General features: G+C 40.9%; 2 protein-coding genes across 4 annotated transcripts in view; one reads left to right on the top strand and one right to left on the bottom strand.

Annotated features, from left to right (window-relative positions):
• lrrc34 (leucine rich repeat containing 34) overlaps positions 1-5,078 on the top strand; it is a 9,381-nt gene extending 4,303 nt beyond the window's left edge. Inside the window, exons 2-4 of the mRNA XM_015370035.1 lie at positions 736-891; positions 1,363-1,489; positions 4,878-5,078. Coding sequence (XP_015225521.1) covers positions 736-891; positions 1,363-1,489; positions 4,878-5,078 — 484 coding nt within the window. The remainder of the gene's footprint in view (positions 1-735; positions 892-1,362; positions 1,490-4,877) is intronic.
• A 58-nt stretch (positions 5,079-5,136) lies between these two features.
• lrrc31 (leucine rich repeat containing 31) lies at positions 5,137-13,894 on the bottom strand. 3 transcript variants are annotated; one of them, XM_015370071.1, is made up of 11 exons: positions 13,827-13,894; positions 13,653-13,732; positions 12,566-12,748; positions 12,054-12,197; positions 10,178-10,345; positions 8,876-9,040; positions 8,603-8,785; positions 8,270-8,437; positions 8,027-8,191; positions 5,915-6,070; positions 5,137-5,823 (listed from the first exon to the last, which is right to left on the bottom strand). In XM_015370071.1, exons 2-11 carry the CDS (start codon positions 13,663-13,665, stop codon positions 5,456-5,458), a joined length of 1,713 nt encoding a protein of 570 aa, XP_015225557.1. In that variant the 5' UTR covers positions 13,666-13,732; positions 13,827-13,894; the 3' UTR covers positions 5,137-5,455. The 3 variants fall into 3 exon arrangements, with proteins under 3 accessions (XP_015225557.1, XP_015225558.1, XP_015225559.1); XM_015370072.1 differs by having other exon boundaries at positions 12,566-12,745; XM_015370073.1 differs by lacking the exon at positions 13,827-13,894 and having other exon boundaries at positions 12,566-12,745; positions 13,653-13,809.
• Between the last annotated feature and the right edge of the window lie 312 nt (positions 13,895-14,206).

The raw sequence follows: 14,206 nt of genomic DNA, 5'->3' as shown, positions 1-14,206 counted from the left end.
TTGTTCAGCATGGGGGGGAGTAGAAAATGAAGGCTAATCATGTTTTGGGTGTACTATTCCTTTAAGCCTGAGCAATACTTCCTGATAGTTGACCTATACTGCTTGTGCAACACCTCTCTGGAACAGTAATATGTCACACATTATACATCATAAGAACAAACATTAACTATCTTATACATAATTATTCCAACAACACTCTACAAAGAATATAAATATTTTCCATTTATGATTAAAAGTCTTTGTATTGGATACATATCATTAAATGCATATGCACATAAAATGTGTATTTTTTTTTACTATTTCATACATGCAATAAAAGTTTTTCTCTGCATTACAAACATTTGTTTAGGAATATTGTTTTACTGTACGTGCAGGTTGCACATTGGTTAGCGTGCACGATCCATGTGCTTTAGTCCTCAACGTGGCTGACCCGGGTTTGAATCAGACATGTGGTACTTTCCCGCATGTCTCTCCCCCTCTCCCATACCCCCTTTCCTGTCAGCCTACTGTGGAAAAACGAGCCACTAGTGCCGCAAAAACAAAAAAAAAAAGACTTTTTTACCGATTTCTCCATACTGCCAAGTCTTATTATGAAAACTATCTGAATTTTGTTTTATAATAGTAGAAAAGTAGCAAAACTCAACTTTTTCTGAATTAAACCATCTGGTTTCCTGCATGCAACAAGAAAAGATGGAGCAGGATCCTGAATCCCACCTCCTCCTGTGATCTGTGCAGTAACCGTGTTTCCCATGATGGTGCTCTGTACCTCGCCTCAGTGCTGAAAGAGAAAACGGCCATCGAGATCCTGAATCTGTCCATCAACTGCATCGAGGACATCGGCGCGGGTTACCTGAGCGACGCCATGTCCAGGCCAGGATGTGTCCTAAGAGAGTGAGTCCACATCTAGTCCTGCATCTCAACAATGATTTTATTTATCTTTGCGTATTTTAGAAAATGTTCTGGAAAGCTGGAAATGGATCCTGAAGATGTTTATAGAAAATCCACCTGTTTGGTTGTATAGTTTCTATATTTCCTGGGATCAGAGGTCAGACTAAACTCTGGTTGTTTAGTTCATATGTTTCCTCCATGTTCAGCTTGTTGCACACATGAAGGCCCACACTACATCCTAAATATCCTTCAATCTGGAAACATTTAATGCTGTGGATGAAGTGAAACAGAATTACAGTGATTGTTTGTAAAAAGGATGTCCAGCTTCAGTGGAGCTCAGGGTAGATATAACCACCGCATATTAACCTTACTTTTTGCTCCTTCCTCACCCACTACCAGTGTTCAGACTCAGTAATAAAGATGCTTAGTTTTCCCCCTGACAGTCTGGTAGTAATGAATCTGTCTGTTTTCCAGGTTATCTGTCTGCACAAACAACATCAGGACTCAAGGTCTGTGCTCCTTGGCTCAGGCTCTGAAAAACAACCCCACTCTGACACACCTCTATATTTGGGGAAACCACCCAAAGGAGCCAGCCTGCCGGGTAAAAAACCTCAGTAACGCAAACTGTCATTTTATACATTTCCTTCAATATTCCATTCCTTTAAAAGCCAATAAAACAGAAACACTAATGTCTATGGGTGCTGAAATGGAAACATTATGGTTAAAACAAATAAGAGAAATCAGAGAAAAACACAAAGAAAAGAAGGATGAGGTAGAAAGGAACTTGTCTGCAAATCACTGAATGGCTTTGATCCAAAATACGTTATGGACTATTGTCAGTGGATCAACAGCCAGACCTCTCAGGTCTACTGGGTTAGATCTACTCTGCAGAACCAGAACCTAGCATGGACAGGCAGCATTTAGTTCTCATGCGCCACTAATCTGGAAAGGAACTCTAAGAAAACTGTAAAAAACACTGAAACCCTCAGTTGCTTTTAATCCGGTTAGAGCGGCCTTTTACTGTCTTATCTGAACAATATTAGTTCAGATTTATATCCCACTTTCTTTCCCAATCAGCCATTTCATTATTCTTTGATGTGCCGAGAATGTTCCTTTCTCGGTGTTTCCTATGCAGTACAGCACTTTGAGTTGCCTTGCTGCTGAAATGTATAAATATTCATCTCGCTATGATATACAGCACCTAGAGCGGTCAGTTCTGCTCAAAATGACAACACGGGTAATACTGCAGTTATTTTTGCTCCTTGTACAACCCCCCGCCCCCCTAAAAAAAACAGCTGGACTTATGTTTTTACAGGAAGACTAGATATTTTTTATTATTTAAAGAAAAAAAAAGTAGTGTGTGTTTTAAATTTTTTTTTGTGTTGTCAAGTAAAAGTCTTTCCTCAGAGGGGATGTTTCTATGATGATTGATTACAGGCCGTTTCCAAGCGTTCCAAAGAACGCAGGTATGGACTCATGTCCTCGCCAAGTATGTTCTAGAGAAGAACACAGGAAGATCTGGACTGGGGGAGAACGGGAGCACGCAGCACAAATATGGGTCAATTGGAACAAATGATAACTCATGACGTCACCAAACACGCGCTCTGCATGTCTGGAACTGCATTTCACCTCCTGTTATTAATAGTCTCTAGATAATCATAAATTCTGACTTTTTTCATTGAGTGGGGGAATAATAATGAACACAGTCAGATAAACACAAATCAAATCAATATTTTGCCAGATAAAAAAAAATCACCATCATAGCCAGCGGTCCTTCACACATCGCTATGCCGAGAGAGGGCTGAGCTCTGTGAGCGCTCCATTGGAAGCTGCTGCAATGCATGCTGGGACAGCTGTCTATCTCAACAAAGGACAAGTCTGCTCTGATGCATGCTGGGTAAAGAGGGAGAGGCAAGAACAACATCCGGGGACTTTGTCCATTCTCTGTTTGCTGTTCTTGTGAATTGGAACAGTACTAGGGCCAGTGATGTCAAAAGTACACACATTTGTTGCTTAAGTAGAATTATAGTATAGATACTGCAGTTTAAAAACAATCTGGTAGAATATGCTGATGAAGATCCTCACTCATCCAGGTCATAGTCATTCCGTTAAAGTTCAACAAAATCCACTGGACTTAGTTTCCAAGATTTGAAGACGTTTCGCCACCTCTCCAGGAAGCTTTCTCAATTCAAAAGTCTGGATCCGCAGTGAGTTTGAGTCTATATATAGACAAGGCGTTGTATTGCTTGGAAACATGCAAATAGAAACCGATGAATGGGTCGTTTGGTTCCATTGTTAGCCTGTAATATCTGAACCTGTCTATGATTCTGAGGGGTCGGTCGTTAGACAATCCCCCCTTTAACGACCGCCCTTCAGAATCACAGACAGGTTTCAGATATTACAGGCTAACAATGGAACCAAACGACCCACTCATCGGTTTCTATTTGCATGAACTTTTACGGAATCTGGTAGAAGTTAATGTATCAACTTGACCTCTTTACTGAAGTAAAAGTGAAAACGCATGTGCTCGAAAAACTAATAAAAGTATAAAGTAACCTTTAAAAAAAACAACCAGATGCCACTATATGAATTGAAAGCTCAATTTTTCAGCTATTTTGAATAATTAATGAGATAGGGCCGAGGATGAGGGAGGTCTTGTTGGTCTCCATCTCCATCTGCCGATATGCTCTCGCCTGTGTCCGACCTTTCAGACATTTCAACATCTTTTTCTGAATCCTACATTGTAGCATGGCATAGACAATTCACGTGTGCAGTTTGAAGAACACCTGCTTGCTTCTGATGATTTCCTTCAGCTAACCAATGAGCAGAGATGGGAAGTAATGAAGTACAAATACTTCGTTTCTGTACTCAAGTAGATTTTTCTGATATTTTTACTTTACTACTTATTTTTATGGCGACTTTTTACTTCTACTCCTTACATTTTTACACAAATATCTGTACTTTCTACTCCTTACATTTTTAAAAATTGGCTCGTTACTTTAGTTTTGAATCATTTCAATGGAGTTACCGTTATTATTTTTCACGTCATCAATACCAAATTCAATCTAATTGGATGGGAATCTACGTTGCATTTGATGCACCACTACAAGATGAATCGACAGATTCGGCGGTATTCATTGGCGGCAAATCATTGCAGCTTGGTGGCGGTGGCGTTAGCATAGTAGCATGGACGACGAGATGATTGAAAATGAACACAACGGAGATCTAGTCCTATTGGCAGACATCCATTTAAAATGTAGGCAACGGCATGAAAAAAGTGGTTTCTACTTTTACTTTTATACTTTAAGTAAATTTACAAGCCTGTACTTTGTTACTTTTACTTGAGTAAAGAAGTTTAATCAGTACTTCCACTTTTACCAGAGTATTTTTTAACACAAGTATCTGTACTTTTACTCAAGTACGGAAAGTGAGTACTTTTGCCATCTCTGATGTGGATGGAGCCAATGATCTGCATTGGATGGCGCACATGACGTGAAATAAATATTTATAAACATTAAACGGAATAAAGTTTGAATTTACAGTTACTATTGTTATATACGGTGGTCCAAGCACACAACCTTGGAGAACAGGATTTAAAATGGAGACCCAGCAGACTGAACAGCTGCTGAAGCAGAGCCAAAGATCCAGTCCTCCCAGGTACTTTTAGATGCATCTTTTCTCCAACAGCTGCTCTCTCTCAGCATGTCAATGGGCTACAGAGGCCTGCGAATGAGCCTTTCATCTGGGGTGTTTAAAAGGGGATGCATGCAGACGTTCCAAATATGGAAGGCTGGACTTTGGCCTTTCTGATCCACTGTAGAACGGGAACCTGTGGAAACGGTTTTCACCATAACCTGTCAAAGTCTGATGCTGTGCATTGAACAAAGATGGAAGCAGAAATAATCCATGCTTGGTATTAGTTTACTGTGAGCAATTGTTTTGTTCATTTAAAGGCGGTTTGTTTATTTCTATGCCTTCTATAACCCCAGGCCTTCAGAGAGCTGATCTCCAGCGGGCGTCTGCCCCCCCAGAACACCGACGTCGAGTCTTACGAGCAGGACGGTCACGTCTTCCTGGCTGAGGCCTTTCATGGTTTGAGGAAAAGCCTTTATCAAGCAGATGGTAACGTTACAGATGCTACAGTCGGCAGCGCGTCCGATGGGCCTCCAGAAGACCAACCCCAACGTTGACTATTAGTTTGTTGATCTGCTGCTATGCTCATGATCAAACACATGTTACAGTGAAATGTTTTATTAGGAAGTGCAAATGTAATATTTCCATGTAAAAGTGTCCAGACATAAGGCTGGAATAAAAGTCATTAAATATGTTCAACACACAAATTTACTTTTTTCTGCTACATAATCAAGTTTCTTTTCAAGTTGTTAAAATATTAGTGCTTATTAAATGTGCATCAGTCACTTTACGTATCACACTATGAAATGTTTTATAAAAGTCATAATATTTTGGACAATAATGAACGGCTTATACCTTCCTGGTGGCAGAGAGTTCTGTTTGTTTCAGACTAAATTTAGAGTTTGTTGAAATCTTTGTGTTCCAAAAACACCAATTACTCCTCAGGCTGACTCTCCTCCTGCCCGCTCGTCTTCCCGTCTGTGACCTCTGGATCCCACTCCAGTTGGATGTTTCTGTTCTTCACGCTGTACTGCAGCTGTCGCCCCTCCTGTGAACCGACCGTCCAGCGCTGCATCGCCAGCCGAGCCAGGGCCGGCATTCGAGGCAGAGAACCAAGCAGCGCGGGCAGCCAGGCCGAGCAGGGAGCAGAGGTCATGGGTCGAAGGCTGACGTCTGCCTCCTCCAGCAAACCCAAACCTCCTGCCGCGAAGAGCGCCGCCCAGCCGGCGTCTCCAACCGAGCTGTTGTAGGACAGGTCCAGGACTCTGAGGGAGGAGACGCTGCCCCGTCTGCAGACGTCAGCTGAACAGGGGAACATCATTAGTTACTAAATAATACGGTCTTCCATTCAATCAAAGGCACTAAATTGATTTCTGAGCAGTTAATGGGTCACCTAGGTGACGCAGGTCATCAGTGGTGAGGCTGCAGCTGCTGAGGCGCAGCTCCAAGATGACAGACGGCTGCAGAGCATCCAGCAACAACGGCAGGCGACCGCCCACCACTTTACACCAGGAAACATCCACGCTGCGCAGGTACGGCACCACCAGAGCTGAAAAACAACAACATCACCGAGTGAAACCACAAACATTCAACAGAAAACAAGAGAATCTAAGGTTCCTGTGAAATGAATACAGGTGATGACATTTCTCTCATTTATACTTTCTATTTTCAACATATTCAGCCTGTAGGAGCTTTTCCTTGGTGATCCACGGCTTTCTGTCTAAGGGAGGTAAATATATATTATGACATAGTAGCCTATGTCATAAAGATAATAAACCACAATAATCCAGCGAGATAAATGCACGTAGGAAATAAATTTATACTCTAATCAACATTAAAATGTAAAACTGATCAGCAGCCCTCCCACAGAGAGGATGATGTATATAAATATACGCCAATATTTACATGGATGTCAGTAAATAGTGTTCTCTGTCCGCCCAGCGCAAACCTGTGGATTATTAAACTCTGCTGGAACTTTAACTGGAATTATGTGCTTTAATTGACTAATATGATTAAGTTTATCCAAGTATGTCTGGGCTGGAAAAACTAAACATTTATGGGAAAGAAACATCGCTTCCTGGGCACTGTTAAGCATGGTTTAGGCTGTATGATGCTGAGGGTCTGCTCATCTTTTGAATACACAGAGAACTTTGGTGGATAATAAAGCATTATGATTTATGCAACACCAGGATATTTTAAATAAAAGTATTTGGTATTAAAAAATCACTTTACACAATTTACATTGTCCACTACGCTGCAAAGCCATGAGGAGCTCCAAGGAGCACTAACAGATGGCTGTAAAAAAGTCAGAAGGAAATGACTATGAAATTTAAGACAGTTAAAGGTGCTTCACTTTTCATCTATCGCTAGCACTTATATTCTATAACATGTAGACCAAAGAAAGAGAAGTTGCATTATTTACATATTTTGGTCTATTTAACGCGTAATTGCTATGTTTTGACCAGCTAAGCATAGATATTTAGCCCAGTAATTGAACTAATGTGTTCAATGACTAATCTACAAACATATATAGATACATTTGTACATTTATTAATATAGTGAGGTCTTAAAAGCAATCTAGTCACCTGATTGTTTTGGGATGCTGGGATTGTTTAGTTTCCTATTGAAGTGATTTTCTGTATATTTACTGCTGATGCATTCAGCAAAAACAGAATTGGGAATTTTTCTACTTGTCCTTCGGTTCAGTTCATCACTTTCTCTTTTTTGATGCCTTCTCATAGCTGATTAGAGTTAAAAAGTCCTGAAGTACGGATGGGGTTTGGTTGCACTCGACCCGGCCGACCCGGGTTCGTATCCTGTCAGTCTAATGTCCGAAAAACCGCTGTAAAAAAAAAAAAAAAAAAAAAAAAAAAACAAGTAGATAAGAATACAAAAACACTAGAAAAGGTGATCTGCTGATCAAAGAAGGAAGCAGAGGGAATGAGGGAGAGAGCAGAGCAGACCCCAGAGGCTGCAGCCACACTGTGCCTCTGTGAACCAGATCATGTGTGAGTTTTAGCTTTAAATGCATTGCTTGCCTGAGGTCTTTGGTCTCTGAGACTTAGGTGAGAAAACATAAATAAATGATCTATTAACCGGATTTGGTAGGAAAGGCAATGGAGTTTAGATTTGTAGGGTATATCATCCAGCACTAGATAAGAAATATTTGACCAAATCAAACTTTGGAAAGAGACTTGGAGCCAACATTGTTTAATGACCATCTAAGCTCATCGATTTCAGTTTTACAGAAAACCTGTGGGCTGTTCAGGAAAGATGAGAAATCAAAAGTAGCTGTGAAGCTCAGTCTGTTTTTAATAAAATAATTTTTTGTTTTTGCTAATTTAATGGGGTTTTTTTATTTGTAAAAAAAAAAAAAGTTCTAGGAGATGGGGAAAGATTTGTTTTAAATAAAGTAAAAAATCGTATTTTTCTCTAATTGGGTTAAAGTCAGTGTTCTGCTAAGTAGTAATAACGATAAGCAATAATCCTCAGTGTTTGCGTTTACACAGGGCAGTGAAGGACTCCTCATTCAGCTTGCAGTTGTTGAGCGGCAGCCTCCTCATCTGACTCAGTGGGAGCACAGACACCAGCTCGTGGACCCCGCCTCCCACCACCTTATTGGACGAAAGGTTGAGCTCCGACAGCGCGGTCAGAGAGGGCAGCGCCTGGACTGGAGAGATGAAGGGAAGTGAGCGCTGGCTGCAGGTACCTGCTGGGTGTCAGCGCCACAACATCTGCAGTGACTCACGTAAAGCATCAAGGTCAGCGTGCCGGAGGCAGCAGAGGTGCAGGTCGAGGCTCTCCAGGTGTGTGATGTGAGGCAGGTGAAAGGTGAGCCGGTCCAGGCCTCCGACCAGGCCTCTGTTACGGGATAGGTCCAGCTCACGTAGAGAGGGGAGACAGCGGAGGGAATTACCTGCAGGACAAACAATCTGCTGGTTTTTCACTGATGAATCATCAGCAAGTTTAAGACGACAAATAAAGTCCTTCCTTCAACAACAGCAAGAAGGTAAAAAAAAATGATTTACTCGTATGAGAAACTATGTAATGATCAGATATGTAATGATCTTGGTTTACCCACCCAGAGCATAGAGGCTGTCCGCTGTCAGCCCACAGGCCTGCAGCCGCAGCGTTGTCAGGGAAACGGTGTGAGATAGGGAGGAGGCCAGCTCCCTGAAGCCACCGCCCTCCGCTTCCTGTGTGAGCTCAGGGTTACAGGAGATGTCCAACACACAGATTTTTGGCAGAATAGCCATCAACTCCCCTGGAAGGGAAACCAAACACAGTCAGAGATAAATCCATTAAACCAAAGCCACTGACAGGAATCCACACGGCCCAACAATGATGTAATCACCCAGAGCAGCAGCATCGAGTGCAGTGAGCTGACAGGCCACCAGGTGGAGCTCACGCAGCGATGGAGGGAGCCTACCCAGCAGGCTTTGCAAAGAGCCGCCACCAACACTGCTGTTCCAGGATAAATCTAGGAGCTCCAGAAGCGGGACAGAAGTCAGGGCTTCACCTACACAAGAGAAAAAAGAAATACTTTATTTAGGAGCCTGAATACAAATGTACGCCACACTTTCCAGATCTTTCTTTGATTTCTTTGTTTCTTCGTCAAGCAAAAACACTCATCTTCACTAATTGAGTGCAGGCGACTCACTAGCTTTTAACCATGAAGTTCTTTCAGTCGCGACACACCAGAAACGTTAGGTTGATGTTTTTCTTTTAGTGAACTTAAGAAATGTGCAAACAAAAAAAAAACGAATTCTTAACTTCTTATCTAAATAAAATTCCTATGTGCCGATCAAAAGACTGATGCTCCTAAGGCTCGCAGCTTCTGGTGTCTTTCTCGGTGTGTCCTGACATCAAATGCACTACAGCAGCTAAATAAAAATTTATTTAACAAAATACATTCCTATATCACTAACACAAATTTCTCCAGCTTCTTTTAATTCAAAAAGCATCTATTTGGTAAACAAACCAATGATGCAGAATAAACATCTAATTACAAATCTGATTTTAAATCAGTTACAGAATGAATCTTTCTGAATGATATGAAGACTTTTTCATTACCTTTATTTGTTAAGCCCTTATAAAAACAACCACAGCTGACCAAAGTGCTGTACAGAACAAATAAATAAAACAGTAAAGATAAAAACAAAAAAACAGTTACAATTGGGTAAAGATAAAAGGATAAAATAAATCCCACTGTCTTGATAGGTGTCAAAAGCCAAAGAGAAAAGTGATTTAAAAACAATCAGAGAAGAGGCAGGTCTGATGTGCTGAGGTGGCTCATTCCTATCTAACTGCTTACTTTTTGGTGTTTTTTTTTTATAGCATGTGGCGATCTGACCTTAAATATTTTTTTTTTGTACATGACTAAAGGAATACATGCCAGTTGAGGTAGTTTAAAGTCTATTTTTTGTACAAAACTAAAGGGATCGATGCAAATCTGAAGTATTGCGCATATATATTGGTCTGACAGAGCATTGGCATTAGTAGCATCGTTTTTAAAATGTGTTTTAAAGTCATTTTGGTAATTATTTTTATTTTATTTTTTCACTTATTAAAGTTTCAGCAGGTGGTCGATGCTGCATATGCAGGACTTGTTTTTAAATCTAGCCAACATCTTAGGCGTCCTGAAGTGAGCTCTCACCCAGAGCAGCTACGTCGTCTGCATTCAGCCTGCAGCTGCAGAGCTTCAGGGTCCTGATCCTGCTCACATGCTGGAGGTGAGAGGTCAACGTCGTCAGACTTCCACCAATCAGCTCGTTCCATGAGACGTCCATCTCCTCCAGCTGGGGGAGGAACTGGAGCAACGACGCTAAAAACATTCACTCAGTTAGCATTAGCATTCATTTAAAACAATAAGCTAAAAATAAACTTTTTGTTTTGCCGTTACCGACTTATAGCTCAGGTTAGTATAAGAAACTTTTAGCTTTAGCTACTGATTGAATGTTAGCTCTAGTAATCCTTATTTACCAGATAGATTAAAGCTGTTAGCTTCTACTGTATTTCATTTTTGCTCCAAACATTTTTTTCTTATCGTTCCAGTGAGAAATGCAACGATAAAAAAACCTTTAGAATTTATATCCAATATGGCTGCCGCACAAACTTTAAAGGAATAGTACACCCAAAACATGATTAGCCTTCATTTTCTACTCACCCCCATGCTGAACAACACTCTGGAGTACTTTTTTGATATCTCAAATGCATCTGGAGATCTGGGAGGCTTCTTGCTGTCTGCTGACATTCAAATAATGGAGGTCTATGGCGCCCGAGACAGAAAGGTCCATAAAAGTCCACAAAAAACGTGTCAATATTCCTCCATACTGCTCGTCCAATGTATTCCAAGTGTCCTGAGTGGGTAGCATCCAGAATTTACTCGAAACGAAGTCATTTAGAATGTTTTTAGAGCATAAACAGTAGTGTATAGGATTTCCTGAAAGCGCGCACATGCGCGATCACGACGCTACGGAAGCCGGCAGACCAAACCAGCGCATTCAGCTCGGCAAAGAACTCATGCTCTGAAGTCCTCAGACATTTTTCTTTCGTTGTTTCTTTCTTTGCACAGGTAAACAGCACATTTCTTCTTCTACGCTTGCATTATTGGCAGAGCAGACGCTGAATGCGCACTTTCATCTGGTTTGGTCTGCCGGCTTCCGTAGCGTCGTGAACGCGCATGTGCGCACTTTCAGGAAATCCTATACACTACTGTTTATGCTCTAAAAACATTCTAAATGACTTTGTTTCGAGTAAATTCTGGATGCTACCCACTCAGGACACTTGGAATACATTGGACGAGCAGTATGGAGGAATATTGACACGTTTTTTGTGGACTTTTATGGACCTTTTTGTCTCGGGCACCATAGACCTCCATTATTTGAATGTCAGCAGACAGCAAGAAGCCTCCCAGATCTCCAGATGCATTTGAGATATCAAAAAAGTACTCCAGAGTGTTGTTCAGCATGGGGGTGAGTAGAAAATGAAGGCTAATCATGTTTTGGGTGTACTATTCCTTTAATACACTTTAAAAGTTGCAGTTTGATTTGTTCTGTAAACATATTCCTTTCATAAAATGCTGAAAAAAATAGTTTAAAATTAGGCTGTTGTGATTAAAGCACTAAAACTATTAGCAAATCCACCTGGTTTTTAAACTTCACACCTGCATTAGTTCAAATGGAGTTTGAATAGATTTTTAAACCCTAATTCCTCTGTTTCTATGTGTGGTAGGATACTGACTACTCAAAAATACATTGCATTTCCTTTATATCAAGACTAATGAGACAGATGTTATTAGATAACATTCATTAAGTGGCAGTTATATCCCTCAGTATGTGACTAACGTTCACCCATCATTAGGTACAGAAAACATATACAAACTTTTCTAGCAAACTGCTGAGAACATATTGATTTATCATATTCAAAGATATTTTTAATTTTTAGACTTAATTTTGCTGGTTTCATGTGGTCAGTTGTGTATATTTAAATCGTCTTGTTTGTTTTCTCTAGTGAATGATGGTTAAATCTACCGAGCTCCAGCAGGTCTGTAGCCGTCAGATCACAGTTAGCCAAACTGAGAATCCTGCTGTCTGCTTTCCTCCCCAGCTTCTGCAGGAACACAGACACTCTTCCCCAGCCTGCTTCACGCTCGTTTTCCACTGAGGCCGCTGCACCTGAAACACAAAAACCTCATCTGATGCAGCTGCTTCTCTCCGTTTAGCTTCCTGATCTCTAGTTGAGATCGTTTCAGAGGAAGTTTTGAGCTATGCATCTTTTTTCTAGTCACCACAGTCAAGCAGATGCTCTAGTTCATTTAACTTACTTTTGTTCATTTTTAATCTGCGACACTTGGTCTTACCCCTCCAGGGCCAAAACTTTAGGCAAGAGCTCACTCCACCATGGCATCAGTCTTGTTTGTTTTAAGGTATCTTATCATTCTTGCTATTTAAATGATGTCTTGATGCGTGCAAACAGAATAATACTACTGCATTAATTAAAGATTATATATATATATGCAACAGAGAGCAGCTCTTCCCCTCACCTGGACTCCGTCCTTTGTTCTCAGACTCTGCATCCTCAGGGGTCCCCGTCCGGTCGGAGGTCCGCGACAGGAAGCGTCCCAGGGGCTTCCTGCCTGATGCTGAACGTTTGCGGCGGATCTGACTCATGATGACGTCGAGGGGGGAACGTCTTTGGCTGCCTCCATCCCGGCCCCTCTGGCCTACTGATAAAATGTATGATTACTGATATTAAACATGCAGAAAGTATCCCCTGATCCTCTGATGGGTTTGTTATTAGTTCATAATATTCCGAACTGGCCTAAAAATGCAGCTCAAGCAAGATTAAGGGAGGATGTAGGATCAGCTAAAAAAAACACATGTCGTCTTTAAGGCCCAGATCTATCAAAAAAAAAAGTTCAAAATAACAACGGGGTAGGAGTGAAAGCCTACTGTCCTTACAGTCAAGCACAGGGTTGGAAGCATTATGCTTTGGGCTTTTTTTTTTTCTTCATCATCTTAAATACAGAAAAGTTTCACAGCATTAGTAGAAAAAAGGATGGAGACGTGCGCCATGAAACTGAAGGAGAAGCTTCCTCCATCAGGACACTGAATTTGATTGATTACCTTTATTGATCTCACAGTGGTGAACATTTACTCGTTACATCAGCTCAAAGAGTCAAAGGAGAATAATGTGCCAAAGGAAGAAAAAGGTGCATGGGGATTTATACAGTATATGCAGTGCGTCCACACATGACAGCGTTCCTGTCAGGAACATGGATGGAAACCTCCGCAGTAACAACCCAGATTACTATAAACATCTGCAAACCTGCAACCAATCAGAGCTCAGCTGGAAGTTTCTCTATATTAAACACTCATATCCCTAAACGTTTTCTTTTTATCTATTTATCTCTGTGAGAAAACATCAAACAAATGATTTCCATGCATCTCCCCTGGGATGTTCCTTTTTATTTATTAAGGATAAAACGACTTTATAGAAATCAGCTTTTAAACAGCAGATCTGAAGGCAATGATGAGGAATGTCTGAATTGTGTTTATAGAGAAATAAAGGATAAAGATACAGAAAACATTTGATAAAAATCAGTGTTTGGTTTGAGTGGAGCCTCTTACCTGCAGACTCCATGTCAGACTGAGATCTGAGCTCTGCAGCAGGGAGAGTTCAGGCACTGGGCCCCTGGTTCGGTTGGACTCTGAAAAGTTCCGACCCAGGAAGGACAATGAGTTAGATTCTGCGCTCGATTCAGATTCTATGAAATGTATCCAATAAAACGTTTCTAAAATCACCTCTTCTTGTCGGTGGCAGCACACCTGTCACCTGCGCGACATCACGTCTCGCGCTCGTCAGGTGGTTCATCCCGGAAGTACGGCAACACCTTGGGTAAATGTTTACCAACTACTTCAACGTCTGAGTCCCACGGAAGAAGATTACGGCCACTGACAAAAAAAAGTTAACAGATTTTTTAAAACTTTTCAGTTTATTATGTAAAAAAAAGTCAGAATTCTGCCTTTAATCTCAGGGTTCTAATATTAATCTCAGAGTTCTGCCTTTAATCTCTGAATTCTGACTTTAATCTCTGAATTCTGACTTTAATCTCAGGGTTCTAATATTAATCTCAGAGTTCTGCCTTTAATCTCTGAATTCTGACTTTAATCTCTGAATTCTG

Source organism: Cyprinodon variegatus, unplaced genomic scaffold (genome assembly GCF_000732505.1).
Source record: "Cyprinodon variegatus isolate N-32 unplaced genomic scaffold, C_variegatus-1.0 Scaffold41, whole genome shotgun sequence".
In the NCBI taxonomy this organism is placed as follows: Eukaryota; Metazoa; Chordata; class Actinopteri; order Cyprinodontiformes; family Cyprinodontidae; genus Cyprinodon; species Cyprinodon variegatus.
This window is presented reverse-complemented; position numbering and strand designations above follow the sequence as displayed.

Coding starts and splice junctions, on each gene's coding strand:
- lrrc31 (XM_015370071.1), bottom strand. Junction 12,198..12,565: donor GAACAAAGGACGGAGTCCAG/GTGAGGGGAAGA, acceptor TTTGTGTTTCAG/GTGCAGCGGCCTCAGTGGAA. Junction 9,041..10,177: donor AGACGACGTAGCTGCTCTGG/GTGAGAGCTCAC, acceptor TCTCTTGTGTAG/GTGAAGCCCTGACTTCTGTC.